The sequence below is a fragment of the Lepidochelys kempii genome, chromosome 4 (genome assembly GCF_965140285.1).
Source record: "Lepidochelys kempii isolate rLepKem1 chromosome 4, rLepKem1.hap1, whole genome shotgun sequence".
Taxonomy (NCBI): domain Eukaryota; kingdom Metazoa; phylum Chordata; order Testudines; family Cheloniidae; genus Lepidochelys; species Lepidochelys kempii.
This window is the reverse complement of record NC_136383.1, coordinates 9,307,746-9,324,436: the sequence shown is the minus strand read 5'-3', so window position 1 is coordinate 9,324,436 and position 16,691 is coordinate 9,307,746. Positions and strand designations below refer to the sequence as shown.

At 45.0% G+C, this 16,691-nt stretch overlaps 1 protein-coding gene across 6 annotated transcripts in view; it reads right to left on the bottom strand.

The window, feature by feature from the left end:
• WRN (WRN RecQ like helicase) overlaps window positions 1-16,691 on the bottom strand; it is a 111,843-nt gene that overhangs the window by 62,973 nt on the left and 32,179 nt on the right. For all 6 annotated transcript variants that reach the window (XM_073340321.2, XM_073340325.2, XM_073340320.2 and 3 more), the window contains exons 5-7: window positions 13,013-13,161; window positions 3,706-3,855; window positions 729-801 (exon numbers count right to left, since the gene is read on the bottom strand). In XM_073340321.2, coding sequence (XP_073196422.2) covers window positions 729-801; window positions 3,706-3,855; window positions 13,013-13,161 — 372 coding nt within the window. The remainder of the gene's footprint in view (window positions 1-728; window positions 802-3,705; window positions 3,856-13,012; window positions 13,162-16,691) is intronic.

Sequence of the window (16,691 nt, the reverse complement as noted above, 5' to 3'; positions counted from 1 at the left end):
GTAACAAGCTTTTTAGAAAATCTGGACAAGATCTCTAGCTCAGCAGAAATGAAGCAAACTCAGAGAAATCAGCTGTGACATTTCCCATTAAATCTAATAACCTATATATATTAAAAAAAAAAAAAATCAAACGCTGTGTGCCACTAGGACAAAGCCGAAGTTTACAGTTTGCTGGTATTCCATGGGATATTTGCATCTCCTGAGCTATGAGGAAAAAAAGACCAGCTCTGGCAGATCTCACTCCATGGCAGGATGAGAAGCAGGAGACACTACGGTATTTTTCCATCTCTCTCACAAATGCGTGAGATGGCACTCAACATGCTATAAATCTCCCCACTGTATTTCCCACTGAATGCCTCCGATGAAGTGAGCTGTAGCTCACGAAAGCTTATGCTCAAATAAATTGGTTAGTCTCTAAGGTGCCACAAGTCCTCCTTTTCTTTTTAAGGTGACCAACAGTTTATTCAAGCATCTGACCCTATTATGGTGTGGAATAGCAAAGTAAACAAGAGTGAGATCTCTTACCAGCCCCCTTATAGAATTTGGGCACACACCACAGAACGATGAGACGGTACTCTCATGTCACTTACTGCCCCTTCTGGAAAACACTCAGATACCCAGGTGATACAGGTGATCAAAGAACCCTGTAAGCCATCTCTAAATTCCAAACAGTTCAATGTCCAATTAGAAAAAACACACATTCTTTATTCTTTGAATTTGCAACTTACTGGTTTTTATACTACAGAGCCTCTGACCACAGTTATTCATATTTTCCAGTTTTTGGTAAATGAGGAGGCCGGCCTGTGAAGAAAAGCAAAACAAATTCAATGCTTCAGACTCCATACAGATCACGTTTTATATTTTTTTTTCCTTCCATGGTTGGAAAAAGCCTAAAACAAACTGCAGAGGCTACAGATTTATTCTCCAATCCAAGATGTAAATTCTATTTAACACTAAGTAAAGGATTTTTGTTCCAAACAATGTCAATAATGTAACATTAAGTTAGAGAACTCAAGACAAAATACAATTTAGCCTAACACTTTAAGGTAAAGTTAAGGGTGCAGGAACATATCAATGATTTTAGTGAATATTACCTCAAGACGTTAGAGGTGTGTTCATTTATTTTAAAAAAAAGTTAGAAACACAGCAAATGCTGAGTTAAGCTCTTGCTAAACAAGTCACTCAAACTGCCTTTGCTCTGCACCCGTGGGCCCAGTCTACAACAGAAAGTCAGATCAACACAAGGGCCATGTCTACATTACTGGCTAAATCAACACAGACGTCTTCCAAGGAGTACTCAACTCATCTAGATATTTGCCTAGTTTTACAACAGGCTACATAAAAAGCACTAGTGAAGTCAGTACAAACTAAAAATTCATACGACTTGCTTAACCTGCTCTATATACGATACACTAACATGTAAATACAATATTTATATTCCAATTGATTTATTTTATAATTGTATAGTAAAAATGAGAAAGTCAGCAATTTTTTCAGTAATAGTGTGCTGTGACACTTGTATTTTTAGGTCTGGTTTTGTAAGCAAACAGCTTTTAAGTGAGGTGAAACTTGGGGGTACTCAAGACAAATCAGACTCCTGAAAGAGGTACAGTGGTCTGGAAAGGTTGAGAACCACTGGATTATGGCGTGGCTAACAGATTAATATCATCTGCCTCCGTGTTCCACAGGACACAAAATGTGGGCAGACCATGTCCTCTATTTTCATTTAATAAAGAGCCTCATGGACATCTACCGTGCTATATAAAATAATAAACGGAACTACAACAATTACTGTTCCTCGTAAACTTCCTGATAAGTCTCGTAAGTGAACTCAAAAGAAATTGTTTCTATAAATCTCTGGTTCACTGCTCATCTCCAGGTATATTAGAAAAACCAACGTTTCCTGAGAATGAGGAGAACTGCACTTTGGTCAATAAGCAACTTCACATAGAGTGAAGCTTGGACTCTCAGTCTTGGAGTTGCTGTTGAAAAGACTCTTCCTGTGCCTTGTTCAAGGTTATACCTAAATGTTGTATAAAACAATATGCTCTTCAGCTCATCTCAGTGAGGAGACAGACTACCAGCTGTACCTTCTTTCCACATTTTGCCTAAACCCAGGCAGAGAGAATTGCAATAGTCTAGCCTGGAAATGTTGAACCACAAACCACTGTGGTCAGGTCATCATTTGAGATGGAAGTATTATGATGGATACGAATTTGATGCTACTGAGACCAAGTACTCCAAGTGGGCACTTCTCCCCACCTACCCCAGCCTGATGGAGTGAGAGGCGTTAGGGGCCAAAGGGGAGGAGGGCAGGGTTTGGGGAGAGGGAGAGTCAGGCTCCCGGGTTCAGTTGGTTTTATGAATTTCCCAGGGAGAAGAGGGAGAAAGCATTGATGTAGGGGAAAGATGAGGTCCTGAGATGTGAGGGGAGTCCCTGGGGTAGCTGCCAGGAGTTTTGGGCAGAAACAGACATGATAATAACCTCCTTTGCAAAGCACTTTGAGATCTATTGATGTAAAGTGCTAGACATTGTAATTACTTCATTCCCATATGCAACTGTTCAGTGAAGTAAAACCTTTCCACTCCTCCATTTGTCCCCCATCCCCTTTTCTAATGGATAATTAAGCATTGTTTCCAAAACTAACAGAACATTTATTCTATTGGATATTATGCCTGACTGAATGGGCTCTTGCTATTTCTCTGAGGGATAACTTTTCCTGCTAATAGACTGTGTCCTTAGTGTTCCAAATGATAAAAATTTATATTGGGATGGTATCATTTCTGGTCATTAGGACTTGACAAAAGTTTGATATTTTTCTTTGCCATTCCTATTCTGATCCACAGAATTGACGTTATTATTGAAGATTCAACAAGGCAATGCTGCTGTTTAGGCAACTTTAATCCTAACTTTTTAAGTTTTATGGGTTTATACTTCTAAACTGTACAGTTTTATAGAATATTCACAAATCAGACCCACTTGGCGAGAACACCTTGGAGAACAGCCTCCAGTGAATACACGGGTTAAAATGCAACCAAGAACTGAAAGGGTTAGACAGTAGCCTACACAGTGTGTCAGGGGCCAGCCTGCAGCAGAGCCACTCTTCTGGCAACCTAATGAGTGCAGCTGGCCTTGATTGGCTGAAGGAGTCAACTGCACCACTTGATTGGCTGAAGGAGTCAACAGGCTGATACTTAAGCTCAGGAGCTGCTCAACACATTCCTAACCCACAGCTGCGCTTACCTGCCTTCTCTGTCTCTAGCCTTGCTCCAGCCACTGCCTGTTCCTGCTGCAGCTCCAGCTCCCAGATTCTTCCTGACTTCTGACTACCAGCTCAGACCCTTGGCTCTGCCTTCTGACTGACAGTAGTTCACCCTTTGGCTTAGGCTTTGGTTTGACACCCAGCTACAACCCTTGGCTTCGCGCCAGTACCCATGCTGTCTGCTGGATTCAGCTCTAACTGGTAGGCCGGACTCTTGCTCCGAACGCTAGGCCAGACTGCCCACAGCTCAGTCACCAACACTATGAAGCTTTATAGAGTGTTTTGCAGGGCAAAGATTACTAACCATTTTGTTGCGAGGAATCTGAATTACATTCATGTTGGTGAGTACCACAGCCAAAAGACATTAGAAAGGTCGGCAAATAACGTATTAAGAGGAATGAAATAGTTAAAACATGGAATGGAGCTCTCTACTGGTACCCACATAAGCGTCAGTGGCTGCATACAACTTCTGCTCCTCGCTGAGTGGAAATTCTTCCCAGTTACCACAGCGGACACACTTGTCCTTCAGAAGCTGCTTGCTAAATAGATGTTTTACCAGGCCATTTAGACTCCATATCTCCTTACACTTCAGCTAAAAATAAGAAATATTAAGTTCAAAGCAATTGTACATGGTAAAAATAATTCTCAGAACAAGGTAACAAAGCTGATTCAACATCACAAGTGGAGACTCTGAATATATCAAAATTAACTCATTCCTCAACAAAATGACTGACCTACAGATGTGCAGCTTGATTCTACTCCCATCAGAGCCAACTGCAGTGTTACAACCGAAAAAATTCTGCATTTGTGCCCTGGCACAGTGTTCCCTTCTTGCCAACTGGACTGCTGCATCAGGGCACCATCAGCATATGCAATGAGAAGTGGGTGTCCACAGCATAGCAAAAACGGGAGAAATACACCAAACAAGTGCTCAATACAGGTCACTTTAAGCACCGACTGTAACCTTTCCACTTCATCATCATCTTAAAAAGCTTTTATGGTGCTTTCTTGAGATGATGCGCTTCCCATTTACCTGTCATTGTTTCAGCCTCCCAACATATGGCTTCTGGTTCTACTAAATGGTGGTTTCCCTGAGTTTAATGGGGCATGGTTCTCTCAAACCAGGTTCAAAGGCACAGCCTTCTACTAAGTATTAAAACTTCACCTTAAGATTTTTTAATTTCTGTATGCCATGCCTATCATTAGGAGAAGTAAGTGTGGTCAGAAGTTATGTTCTCTACATCTGTATTCTAGCAATATGACATTAGGCCAGTAGAGACCAAAATAATTCATTCTTATCCCAGATATAGAATCCTTTGCTCCAGATTGCTCCCTGAGCCAAGCTGTCTGGTACACAGGTATTCCCCTATGCAACCAGATGCATCAATATAAAACATATGTGCACATCTGGATTTGTTAGCTGAAGGTTTAATCAGTAATTACCCACATCTACATTAGGGCTCTGGATAGAGGTTGGAATAGTAAAGTTTTATGCTGGTGGGACAGAGAAAGGGGCAGATGTAATGGTCAACATTCAGACTTGAAACAGTTGTAGTACTTTTGGGAATTTAAACACTATGCATTATGCTATCTGACAGTCATACAGGGAACAGAGATGATGAAGTACTCACCAACACATCAATGGGCCCTGCTCCAAGACAGAATGGTTATTCAGAACGACAGGGAGAAAAACCTAGGAACTGCCAGAGAGAAGCAGAGACACAACCCACCTAGCCCAGTATCCCAGTTCCAATAGAAGCCAGCACCAGATGCTTCAGAGAAAGATGAAGGAAACCCCACAGTGGGCAGATGGGGGATAATCTGCTCCCTACATCAGGTCTCATTTCTTGGTCTCGAATAGTTAGAGATTGGCTTAAGCCCTGAAGCATGTTTAATATCCCTTTCCAACACTGTTTTTGTTAGTATTAACTCTTATAATGCTGCATATTCTTGTTATCCATATAAAATTGTCCAATCCCTCTTTGGGCCTTGATAAACTGCTGGCCTCAACAACGCTGCTGTATATTGAGCAGACACCTTCAATGAAACCTCTACTATGACACCCATGTCCCTTTCCTGAGTTGATACAGTTAAACTACCGGTACATTTCCCAGGACTCTAAATGTTACCCTCCATTGTGCATTACTTTGCATTTATCCACACTGGCTTTTATTTCACACTGTGTTGCCTTTTCACCTAGCTTGGTTAGGTCTCTCTGAAGTTCAACACTGCTCATCGCTAAGAAATAACTGTGTCATCTGCAAATTATGCTACTTCAGGAATCACTCCCCCTGTCCAGATTGGAAATAAAGAGTACCTCCAAAAAACCTACATTAAAATGCCATGAAGGGTACAAAGCCAAGCACTCAAGTTAGGAAATGCCAGTATTAAGGTTTCCATTAGAACCCTAGTTCATCCCCTTGTGTGTATGCATTAGGATACAGTCTTTAATTACATGAGCCCAATAATACATTTTCCACAGGACCCTGCCTCGTTTAATGGCCCCTCCCTCCTACTGTTATAGTACGTCCCCATGTGCTGCTGCCTCCCCGCCACCCTGCGTCTTTTCCCCTACCTCCTCACCCTTGTTCCTTAATTCTCTGCAAGTCAAGCAGCTCGCTCCTTCTCCTCCGTACCGTCTAGGCATCAGCTGAGAAGGCACTGTCAGCACGGGAGAAACAGGCTCCCTGCTTTCAGTTTCTGTTCCTAGCACCACAGCAGCTTTTGTCTGCCAGGAAGAACAACTGCAGAGAAAGTCCAGTTCAGCCCCCGGACGGCGCGCGCTCAGTCACTCTGTGGGAATAGTGCATGTGCAGTCCAGTCACATGTGGGAGCTGCCAGTGGCCAGAGCATGTCAGTGCAACAGAATTTTTGGGAAACGTGGCTTCTAAACTCTAAGAATCAGAGGGGTAGCTGTGTTAGTCTGTATCCACAAAAACAACGAGGAGTCCAGTGGCACCTTAAAGACTAACAGATTTATTTGGGCATAAGCTTTCGTGTGTAAATAACCCCACTTCTTCAGATGCATGGAATGGAAATTACAGATGCAGGCATAAGTATACTTTTATTATATACATATATTTAAAATATACACATATTTATGCCTGCATCTGTAATTTTCACTCCATGCATCTCAAGAAGTGGGTTTTTTTACCCACAAAAGTTTATGCCCAAATAAATCTGTTTGTCTTTAAGGTGCCACTGGACTCCTTGTTGTTTTTGTAAACTCTAAGAAGACTCTGTTTAGCATGTGCAAACTGAGATTTTCCAAAAGCTTGTAACTTGGTCACATTAGGGTGAATTTCAGAGGAACAATAAAAGGCACATTCCTGACACCTGGGCAAGTCCCCTGTCAAATTTTGAGCCTTTGCTCTGAAGCCTGGAAGCAACAGAGCTGGCTCAATGAAGCAGCTGTAAGAACTTTAACTTGGATAAGATAATGTATTGTCCCCAAACCTCATTCTCACGAACAGCTGAACCATTCTAGCTAAAACCTTCCAAAATAACATAACCTAGGTAAATGCTCAGCATAGAAAATTTCTGCCCAAGATTTCAAGTGAAATCTTGGGGAAAAAGTCTTGGGGCAATGTTAACTATACGCACACTACCTGCACCACCTACAAAATTAAACACTGGACCCAGTATGGAATCTAGAGTCATGCCACTGTCAACCTTTCATCATGAAGAAAATTGGTCATTGTGTCTGGATCAAAAACCAGTCAGGAGAGAATTCTTTGCCTCTCCCCCACATGACTACTTTAGTGGCTTTAAACAAAGGGCTGGTGGAAAGCGGACAGGTGTGAAGGAGCACACGGTGTAACAAATACCTTAAGGGAGGATTTATTGAAGATGTTACTCTATATCCTAGTAAAGTAAAGAGAAGTTGATAAAGTACAAATAAGAACTGAAAATAAAAAACAAACACTCAAATGGAAAAGACTGCCATTCAATTACAGCACAAGAAAACAGACAACTAAATATTGGCAAATTTCATAAGTGCTTCTATACAAATGCTAGAAGTCTAAATACTAAGATGGGTGAACTTGTGTGCCTGGTATTAAATGAGGATATTGATGTAATAGGCATCACAGAAACTTGGTGGGAATGATGATAATCAACAAGACATGGTAATACTAGGATACAAAATATACAGCAATGAGAGCAGGTCATGCTGGTGAGAGAGATGCACTATATGTGAAAGAAAGCACAGAGTGAAAAATAGTAAAAATTTTATATGAATCAAGCAGTATCATGGAATCTCAATGGATAGAAATTCCATGCTTGAATAATAAGAGGATAGCAGTAGGAATAAACTACCTACCTCCTGACTAGAATCACAACTGTCATTGTGAAATGCTCAAGGAAATTAGAGAGGCTACAAAACCCAAAAAATGTAATGATCAACAGGAGATTTCATCTATCCCCTACTGACTGGGAACATGTCACCTCGGGACAGGATGCAGAAATAACATTTCTAGACACCATTAATGACAGCTTCTTGGAGCAGCTAGTCCTGGGACCCATAAAGGGAGAGGCAATTCTTCATTTAGTTCTAAGTGGCTGTAGTGTGGCGGCTGCCCCACTCCATTAAGCAGGGGTTAAAAGCGGCCAAGCTAGGCTGATTGGGGAAGCAGCCACAGCTGTGGCCAGCTCAATCAGGGTCCAGCTGGCCCTTATAAGAGGGTTGTGGGCCAGAAGCTGGGGAGTCTCTCTCCAGCCCTGGAGGGAGAAGGGCTAGCTGCCTGAGAGGAAGGTACCTGAACTGGAGCAGTGCTGGGGAATAGGGCAAGGGAGCTGGGGAGCTCCAGCCTGGTAAAAGCCCAGGCTGCAGGCCTTGTTGAAGGCCTACAGGGGTACTGGGGCTGCAGAGATACAGCCTGGGAATAGACAAAGGCAGCAGGTCCTAAACCCTTGCCAATGATGACTGGCAGTAGCCACTGAGGAAAGGTGGGGATAGAGGGTTGGGGGTTCCCCTGGGAGGGGAGACACAGAGTGCTGGGGCAGAACCCCAAGGTAAAGGGGGCACCGGGGTCTGGAAGGGTGCCAAGGCCTGAGGCAGGCAAGATACCAGCCAGCAGAGGGTGCTCCGGAGCTGGAGTTGAGCTAATTCCCAGGATGACCAGCAGGAGGTGCCGCAACAGTGAGTCTTCGCATCGCTACACTGGTGCACAGGATCTAGTCCAAGAGCTAAATATAGCTGAATTGCTCCATAACAGCAACCATAATGTAATTAAATTTAACATCATTGTTGTGGAGAAAATACCAAAGAAACTCACCACAAGTAGCACTTAACTTCAAAAAAAGGGAACTTAAAAAAAGACAAGGAAGCTAGTTATATTGAAATTAAAAGGAACAGCCACAGGAGTGATATGCCTGCAAGCTGCATGGAAACTTTTTTAAAAAATATCAAACAGAGGCTCCAACTATGTGCGTATCCCCAAATAAAAGAAAATTTAAAAAAAAAAAAAACACACAGAAAGAGGCCCCAAAAAGTGCCACAATGCTTACACAGAGTAAAAAAGATGCTTAGAGACCAAAGGCATCCTTTAAAAATTGGAAGTCAAATCCTACTGCGGAAAATAGAAAGGCGCATACGCTCTGGCAAGTCAAGAGTAAAAGCATAATCAGGCCGGCCAAAAAATAATTTGAAGAGCAACTTGCAAACGACAGAAAAACTAACCGCAAAAAAACAAAAACATTAAGTACATCAGAAACAGAAAGCCTACCAAACAACCAGTGGGACCACTGGTTGGATCAAGGTGCTGAAGGAGTACTCAATGAAGGCAAGGCCGTTGTGGAGAAGCTAAACGAATACTTTCCATCAGTATTCACTGAAGAGGATGAGGGGGAGATTCCCAGTCTTTTTAGGTGACAAATCTGAAGAACTGCCTCTTACTGAAGAGTCAGTAGAGGTGGTTTTGGAACAAACTGATAAATTAAACAGTAATAAGTCACCTGAACCAGACCCAATCCCTGTGGGACCCCACTTGATAAACCCTTCCAGCTTGACTGTGAACCACCAATAACTACTCTCTCTGGGAACCATTTCCCAACCAGTTATGCACCCACCTTATGTTCTTAACTGGTTCTTCTTTATCCACTACTTCACGGATATATTCAAAGAATTCTAACATATTAGTCAAATATGATTTTCCTTTGCAAAAACCATGCTAATTAGACCCTATCCTATTGTGATATTCCAGGTGACTTATTCTATTTTTAAGTATTGTTTCAACCAATTTCTCAGGTAATAGTTAAGTCTTTCTGTGATCTCCAATTCCCTATATCACTCCTAGGCCAAGTTTACACTACCTCTTACTTCAGTATAACTTATATTCCTCAGGAGTGAGAATAACGGCTTGGCTAACCTTGCAAGTTAGAGCGCATTAAATCAGTCCCGGGCGCCCTAACTCCTGAGGTGTCCACACTGGCAAGGCATTTAGAGCACCTGGACTCTGCAGCTGGAGCGCTCCTGGTAATCCACCTCCACAAGAAGCACAGAGCTTGCTGCGCCCGGGCTGGAGCACCACGGTGTCAGTGTGGACGAGGTGTTGCATTACTGCGCTGTGATTGGCCTCCGGAAACATCCCATAATCCCCTGAAGTCAAGTGGCCTCTCTGGTCATTGTTTTGAACTCTGCTGCAGGCATGCAGCTATCCCCTTTGAAAGCTCCATTTCTGACAGCCAGCATGCTTATCTGCTCCGGGACACAAAGCAAACCATTACTGTGGAATGCTCCTGCTGCAGAGGCAGGCTGTAAGGGAGTGGCTGCCTCACTCCCGCCGAACAGAGGGTTAAAAGCAGCCCTGGAGAGGGCCATGGCTGGGAAAGAGTGAAAGCAGCTGAGGGAGTAGCTGACCACAGGTGTGGCCAGCCCAATCAGGCCACAGCTGGCCCTATAAAGGGGCTGTGAGCCAGGAGCTGAGAGGAAGGGCTCTAGCCCTGGAGTGGGAAGGGCTAGCTGCCTGAGAGAAGGTACCTGAAATGGAACTGTGCTGGGGAAAGGCAAAGGGAGTTGGGGAGCTCCAGCCTGGTAAACGCCCAGGCTGCAGGCCTTGTTAAGGGCTCAAAAGGTACTGAGGCTGCAGAGAGACAGCCCGAGGATAGGCAAAGGCAGCAGGTCCTAACCCCTTGCCAATGACGAGTGGCCATGACAGACTGCAGTCAGCCCCAGTGAGCAGGGGCTAGACAAGAACTGGCAGTAGCCACTGAGGCAAGGTGGGTTTAGGGGGTTGGGGGTTTCCCTGGGAGGGGAGACCCAGAGTGTGGGGGTACTGCTGGGGCAGAACCCCAAGGTAAAGGGCACTGGGGTATGGAGGGACACAGGGCCAGTGGCAGACGAGACACCAGCCTGCAGAGGGCTCTCCGGAGCTGGAAATAGCTAATTCCCAGGACGACCAGCAGGACGTGCCGCTCCGGTGAGTCTCACCTCACTGCACAGGCATTTCTCTCTGTGTGCGACTGTGAGAGAGAGCGGGTGAGGGGTGGGGAAGGGGAAGTGGGGGCTGATGTCAGGTTTCCCCCCTGCCGCTGTCTGAACTTACAAGACAGCACACTGACACACTCTGCCCCCCAAAACACCCAGTCTCTCCCCCCACATACACACCACACACTCCCTGTCAGACTCGCCACCCCCTCATTTGAAAAGCAGCTGGCCATCTAGGAGGATGCCCGTGGAGCAAGGGGATTGGGAAACCTGCCCCATTAGGCACTGCAGCCCTTTCCAAAGCACGCGGCAGGCACCTACACACTGGGAGAGCTACCACAACGCACCGCTCTCTGTGGCGTTGCAAGAGCTGCTCACGCGGACACGCTCCACGGTCACAAGGAGCCCAGTGTGAACACACGGCCGCGCTTTCCCGGCTGCGGTCTCCCAGGGCTGGTTTAACTCCCGGCGCGCTACAGCTGCGAGCGTAGCCGTAGCCAACGCCATTCCCCGAGCCACGTAAGTGACACCGACTAAGCGCCGCTGTGTATAGCACTATTTTTGGCGGGACAGCTTCTCCCACCAACATAGCCACCACCTCTTGCGCAGGTGTATTTATCATGCCGACAGGAGCGCTCTCTCCCGTCGACATGCTACAGCTGCGCCACTGGTGTAGACCAGCCCCTGGAGTCCTATAGCTATACGTACAACATTTGCTGCTCTCCAGTCCTCTGGAACAGTAAGGGTAGAGAACAGACCCTTTGAAGGGCGCCATCATATTCACTGACTTTTTTTTGGGTCTCTAAGATTTGTGCCGTCAGTTTAAGACTAACCCTTTACACAAATTCAAAGATTTCTTTGAGATGAGCACAAGGTATTTGAAACACACATGCGAATTAGGAGGAAATTAAAAGTTGTTCACAGGAAAGAAGGGATAATTTAATCCAATATGTTGTAAACATAATATGGTGATGTTTCAATCTAACTAAGTTTACATTCACCTTAGCAATTTTTAGGGATTTTTATTTTCTATAATGAAGTTTTACTCAAAGACAACCTGAGTTGCGTTCAGTGACTTAGCAGAGAGCAGCTCTGCCTCGTGCCCCAGAGAAAAGCTATCCACTCTGACTCTGAGGTGGCTGAGTCAGGAAAAGGATAATGATCTAAGCAATGGGACAAATGCAAGGCAACGGTGGGGAACCCTCCCAGGGCAGATGAAATTCAGTGTTGATAAGGAATAATCTGAATTCCTCATAACCCTTAACTGAATTCTAAATAATTAACTGCATCCACTCTGGAGAATGACCTGGGCATCATTGTAGACAGGGCAATGTGCAACAGCAGCCAGGAAAAACAAACAGGTGTTAGGGTTCAAAGGAATAGCATGGAGAATACTATGGAAAAATATTCTCTTTACATGAATCAAACATTTGTCCTCACCTGAAATGCGGTAATAGGGGCATGGAAAAAATCTCATCTATTAATTGATATCTAAAAGATTGAAAAACTTTACACCTTAGAGAGGGGACATGATACAAGTTTACAAAATAACGAATACCATAGGGACTGTGGCTCAAACTTCTCTTCACCCTCTCTCATAATGCAAGGACAAGGAAATTGAAAGGAATTGAAAGATGGCAAATTTACAATGAGTAATTGAACTACTGTATTCTCTACCACAAGAGATCACTGAGACAAAGAGCTTAGTGGGATACGCAAAAGGATGAAACATTTATATGGATAACAAGAATAGCTAGTTAGAGCAGTAAATATTTAACAAAAGTGAGTTTTGGAAGGTCATGCTTCACGGCATAAGCCAGACCATAACTACTGGGGATAGAAGGAATTTTTCCCTGGGACAGGTTATCCCATAACTGCCAACTGCAGAGTTTCTTGCACCTTCTTCTGAAGCATCTAGTACTGGCTACTGTTAAATACAGGACACTGGACTAGACGGACCTTGGGTCTGATCCAGTCTGACAATTCCTGGTAGTAAACAATAACAGGAAATAAAATTCGATTGATTTAAAAAAAAAAATGGTGTTCCTAATGGAACAAAATGGCCAGAAACAGAGCTGAGGGGAAAAAAAGATCTGTGGGAAAATCAAATACACTGTGCAATGAAAATAAAGGCATTTAATACTGTAGCTCTTACTTGAGTTCCTTCCAAATTCAAACACTTTAAAAAGTGTCACTTGGTAATATTTATCTCTGGTAACAGATCTACAGATTATGAGTGGGGCCACATTTGGACTTCAATGAAAACAAAAGACTCCCTTTATTAGCACAATGAAGACCCCCCTCCATGAAACTGAATTTTTACTTTTTCGTTGGCGACATCAGCCAGTTCTACAAAACTCTTCAGCTTGATTTCAAAGTCGCTCATCAGCTTCCACTGATCTCCTTCAACTCCTACTCCAACTTTTTTAACATCTTCATCTTCAAGCAATCTTTTGAGTCCCTTGGGAAAACCTAAAACAGATTAGATCCAAATATAATCAACTATATGACAAAAGCTGCCAGGTTTTAATTTCGTATGGAAACAGGTGGAATCCTATCAAGGATAAATTTGGGCAATCTACTTTTTTACTGTAATAGCCAAATGCTTATTACCTCTGCATCTATAAAGCAGTCAGCTTAGCCATCAAACAAGTACATGTGATCTCTAGTATGGCACTTTAATGCCAACGCAGGCCAGTCAGTTTATATTTTGTGCTAGCTGGAACTCTAACTGGTTATAGTATAATTTCATCTGGAGGCAAGCAACACTGAAATTATGCAAAAGTTTGGGTTTTTTTTCTTATGGAAACAACAGATCAAAAAAAGACTTCTAATCTGATATTTACTTCTAAGCCCTGGTCTACACTAGGACTTTTAGGTCGAATTTAGCAGCATTAAATCGATGTAAACCTGCACCCATCCACACGATGAAGCCCTTTATTTCGACTTAAAGGGCTCTTAAAATCGATTTCCTTACTCCACCCCTGACAAGTGGATTAGCGCTTAAATCGGCCTTGCCGGCTCGAATTTGAGGTACTGTGGACACAATTCGACGGTATTGGCCTCCGGGAGCTATCCCAGAGTGCTCCATTCTGACCGCTTTGGACAGCACTCTCAACTCAGATGCACTGGCCAGGTAGACAGGAAAAGAACCGCGAACTTTTGAATCTCATTTCCTGTTTGGCCAGCGTGGCAAGCTGCAGGTGACCATGCAGAGCTCATCAGCAGAGGTGACCATGATGGAGTCACAGAATCGCAAAAGAGCTCCAGCATGGACCGAACGGGAGGTACGGGATCTGATTGCTGTACAGGGAGAGGAATCCGTGCTATCAGAACTCCGTTCCAGTTTTCGAAATGCCAAAACCTTTGTCAAAATCTCCCAGGGCATGAAGGACAGAGGCCATAACAGGGACCCGAAGTAGCGCTGCATGAAACTTAAGGAGCTGAGGCAAGACTACCAGAAAACCAGAGAGGCGAACGGCCGCTCCGGGTCAGAGCCCCAAACATGCTGCTTCTAAGATGAGCTGCATGCCATTTTAGGGGGTTCAGCCACCACTACCCCAGCCGTGTTGTTTGACTCCTTCAATGGAGATGGAGGCAATACAGAAGCAGGTTTTGGGGACGAAGAAGATGATGATGAGGTTGTAGATAGCTCACAGCAAGCAAGCGGAGAAACCGGTTTTCCCGACAGCCAGGAATTGTTTCTCACCCTGGACCTGGAGCCAGTACCCCCCGAACCCACCCAAGGCTGCCTCCTGGACCCAGCAGGCGGAGAAGGGACCTCCGGTGAGTGTACCTTTTAAAATACTATACATGGTTTAAAAGCAAGCATGTGAAAGGATTACTTTGCCCTGGCATTCGCGGCTCTCCTGGATGTACTCCCAAAGCCTTTGCAAAAGGTTTCTGGGGAGGGCAGCCTTATTGCATCCTTCATGGTAGGACACTTTACCACTCCAAGCCAGTAACACGTACTCGGGAATCATTGTGCAACAAAGCATTGCAGTGTATGTTTGCTGGCGTTCAAACAACATCCGTTCTTTATCTCTCTGTGTTATCCTCAGGAGAGTGAGATATAATTCATGGTCACCTGGTTGAAATAGAGTGCTTTTCTTCAGGGGACACTCAGAGGAGCTCATTCCTGCTGGGCTGTTTGCCTGTGGCTAAACAGAAATGTTCCTCACTGTTAGCCACAGGGAGGGGGGAGGGTTGAGGGGGTAGCCACGCGGTGGGGGGAGGCAAAATGCGACCTTGTAACGAAAGCACATGTGCTATGTATGTAATGTTAACAGCAAGGTTTACCCTGAAAGACTGTAGCCACTGTTTTATAAAATGTGTCCTTTTTAAATACCACTGTCCCTTTTTTTTTCTCCACCAGCTGCACGTGTTTCAATGATCACAGGATCTTCTCCTTCCCAGAGGCTAGTGAAGCTTAGAAAGAAAAAAAAAACACACTCGAGATGAAATGTTCTCCGAGCTCATGCTGTCTTCCCACACTGACAGAGCACAGACGAATGCGTGGAGGCAAATAATGTCAGAGTGCAGGAAAGCACAAAATGACCGGGAGGAGAGGTGGCGGGCTGAAGAGAGTAAGTGGCGGGCTGAAGACAGGGCTGAAGCTCAAATGTGGCGGCAGCGTGATGAGAGGAGGCAGGATTCAATGCTGAGGCTGCTGGAGGACCAACCCAGTATGCTCCAGTGTACGGTTGAGCTGCAGCAAAGGCAGCTGGAGCACAGGCTGCCACTACAGCCCCTGTGTAACCAACCGCCCTCCTCCCCAAGTTCCATAGCCTCCACACCCAGACGCCCAAGAACACGGTGGGGGGGGCCACCGGCCAACCAGCCACTCCGCCACAGAGGATTGCCCAAAAAAAAGAAGGCTGGCATTCAATAAATTTTAAAGTTGTAATGCTGTGTGGCATTTTCCTTCCCTCCTCCACCACCCCTCCTGGGCTACCTTGGTAGTCATCCCCCTATTTGTGTGATGAATGAATAAAGAATGCATGAATGTGAAGCAACAATGACTTTATTGCCTCTGCAAGCAGTGATCGAAGGGAAGAGGGGAGGGTGGTTAGCTTACAGGGAAGTAGAGTGAACCAAGGGGCAGGGGGTTTCATCAAGGAGAAACAAACAGAACTTTCACACCCTAGCCTGGCCAGTCATGAAACTGGTTTTCAAAGCTTCCCTGATGCGTACTGCGCCCTCCTGTGCTCTTCTAACCGCCCTGGTGTCTGGCTGCGCGTAACCAGCAGCCAGACGATTTGCCTCAACCTCCCACCCCGCCATAAACGTCTCCCCCTTACTCTCACAGATATTGTGGAGCACATAGCAAGCAGTAATAACAGTGGGAATATTGGTTTCGCTGAGGTCTAAGCGAGTCAGTAAACTGCGCCAGCGCGCCTTTAAACGTCCAAATGCACATTCTACCACCATTCTGCACTTGCTCAGCCTGTAGTTGAACAGCTCCTGACTACTGTCCAGGCTGCCTGTGTACGGCTTCATGAGCCATGGCATTAAGGGGTAGGCTGGGTCCCCAAGGATACATATAGGCATTTCAACATCCCCAACAGTTACTTTCTGGTCTGGGAATAAAGTCCCTTCCTGCAGCTTTTGAAACAGACCAGAGTTCCTGAAGATGCAAGCGTCATGTACCTTTCCTGGCCATCCCATGTTGATGTTGGTGAAGCGTCCCTTGTGATCCACCAGAGCTTGCAGCACTATTGAAAAGTACCCCTTGCGGTTTATGTACTCGGCGGCTTGGTGCTCCGGTGCCAAGATAGCGATATGGGTTCCGTCTATGGCCCCACCACAGTTAGGGAATCCCATTGCAGCAAAGCCATCCACTATGACCTGCACATTTCCCAGGGTCACTACCCTTGATATCAGCAGATCTTTGATTGCTTGGGCTACTTGCATCACAGCAGCCCCAACAGTAGATTTGTCCACTCCAAATTGATTCCCAACTGACCGGTAGCTGTCTGGCGTTGCAAGCTTCCACAGGGCTA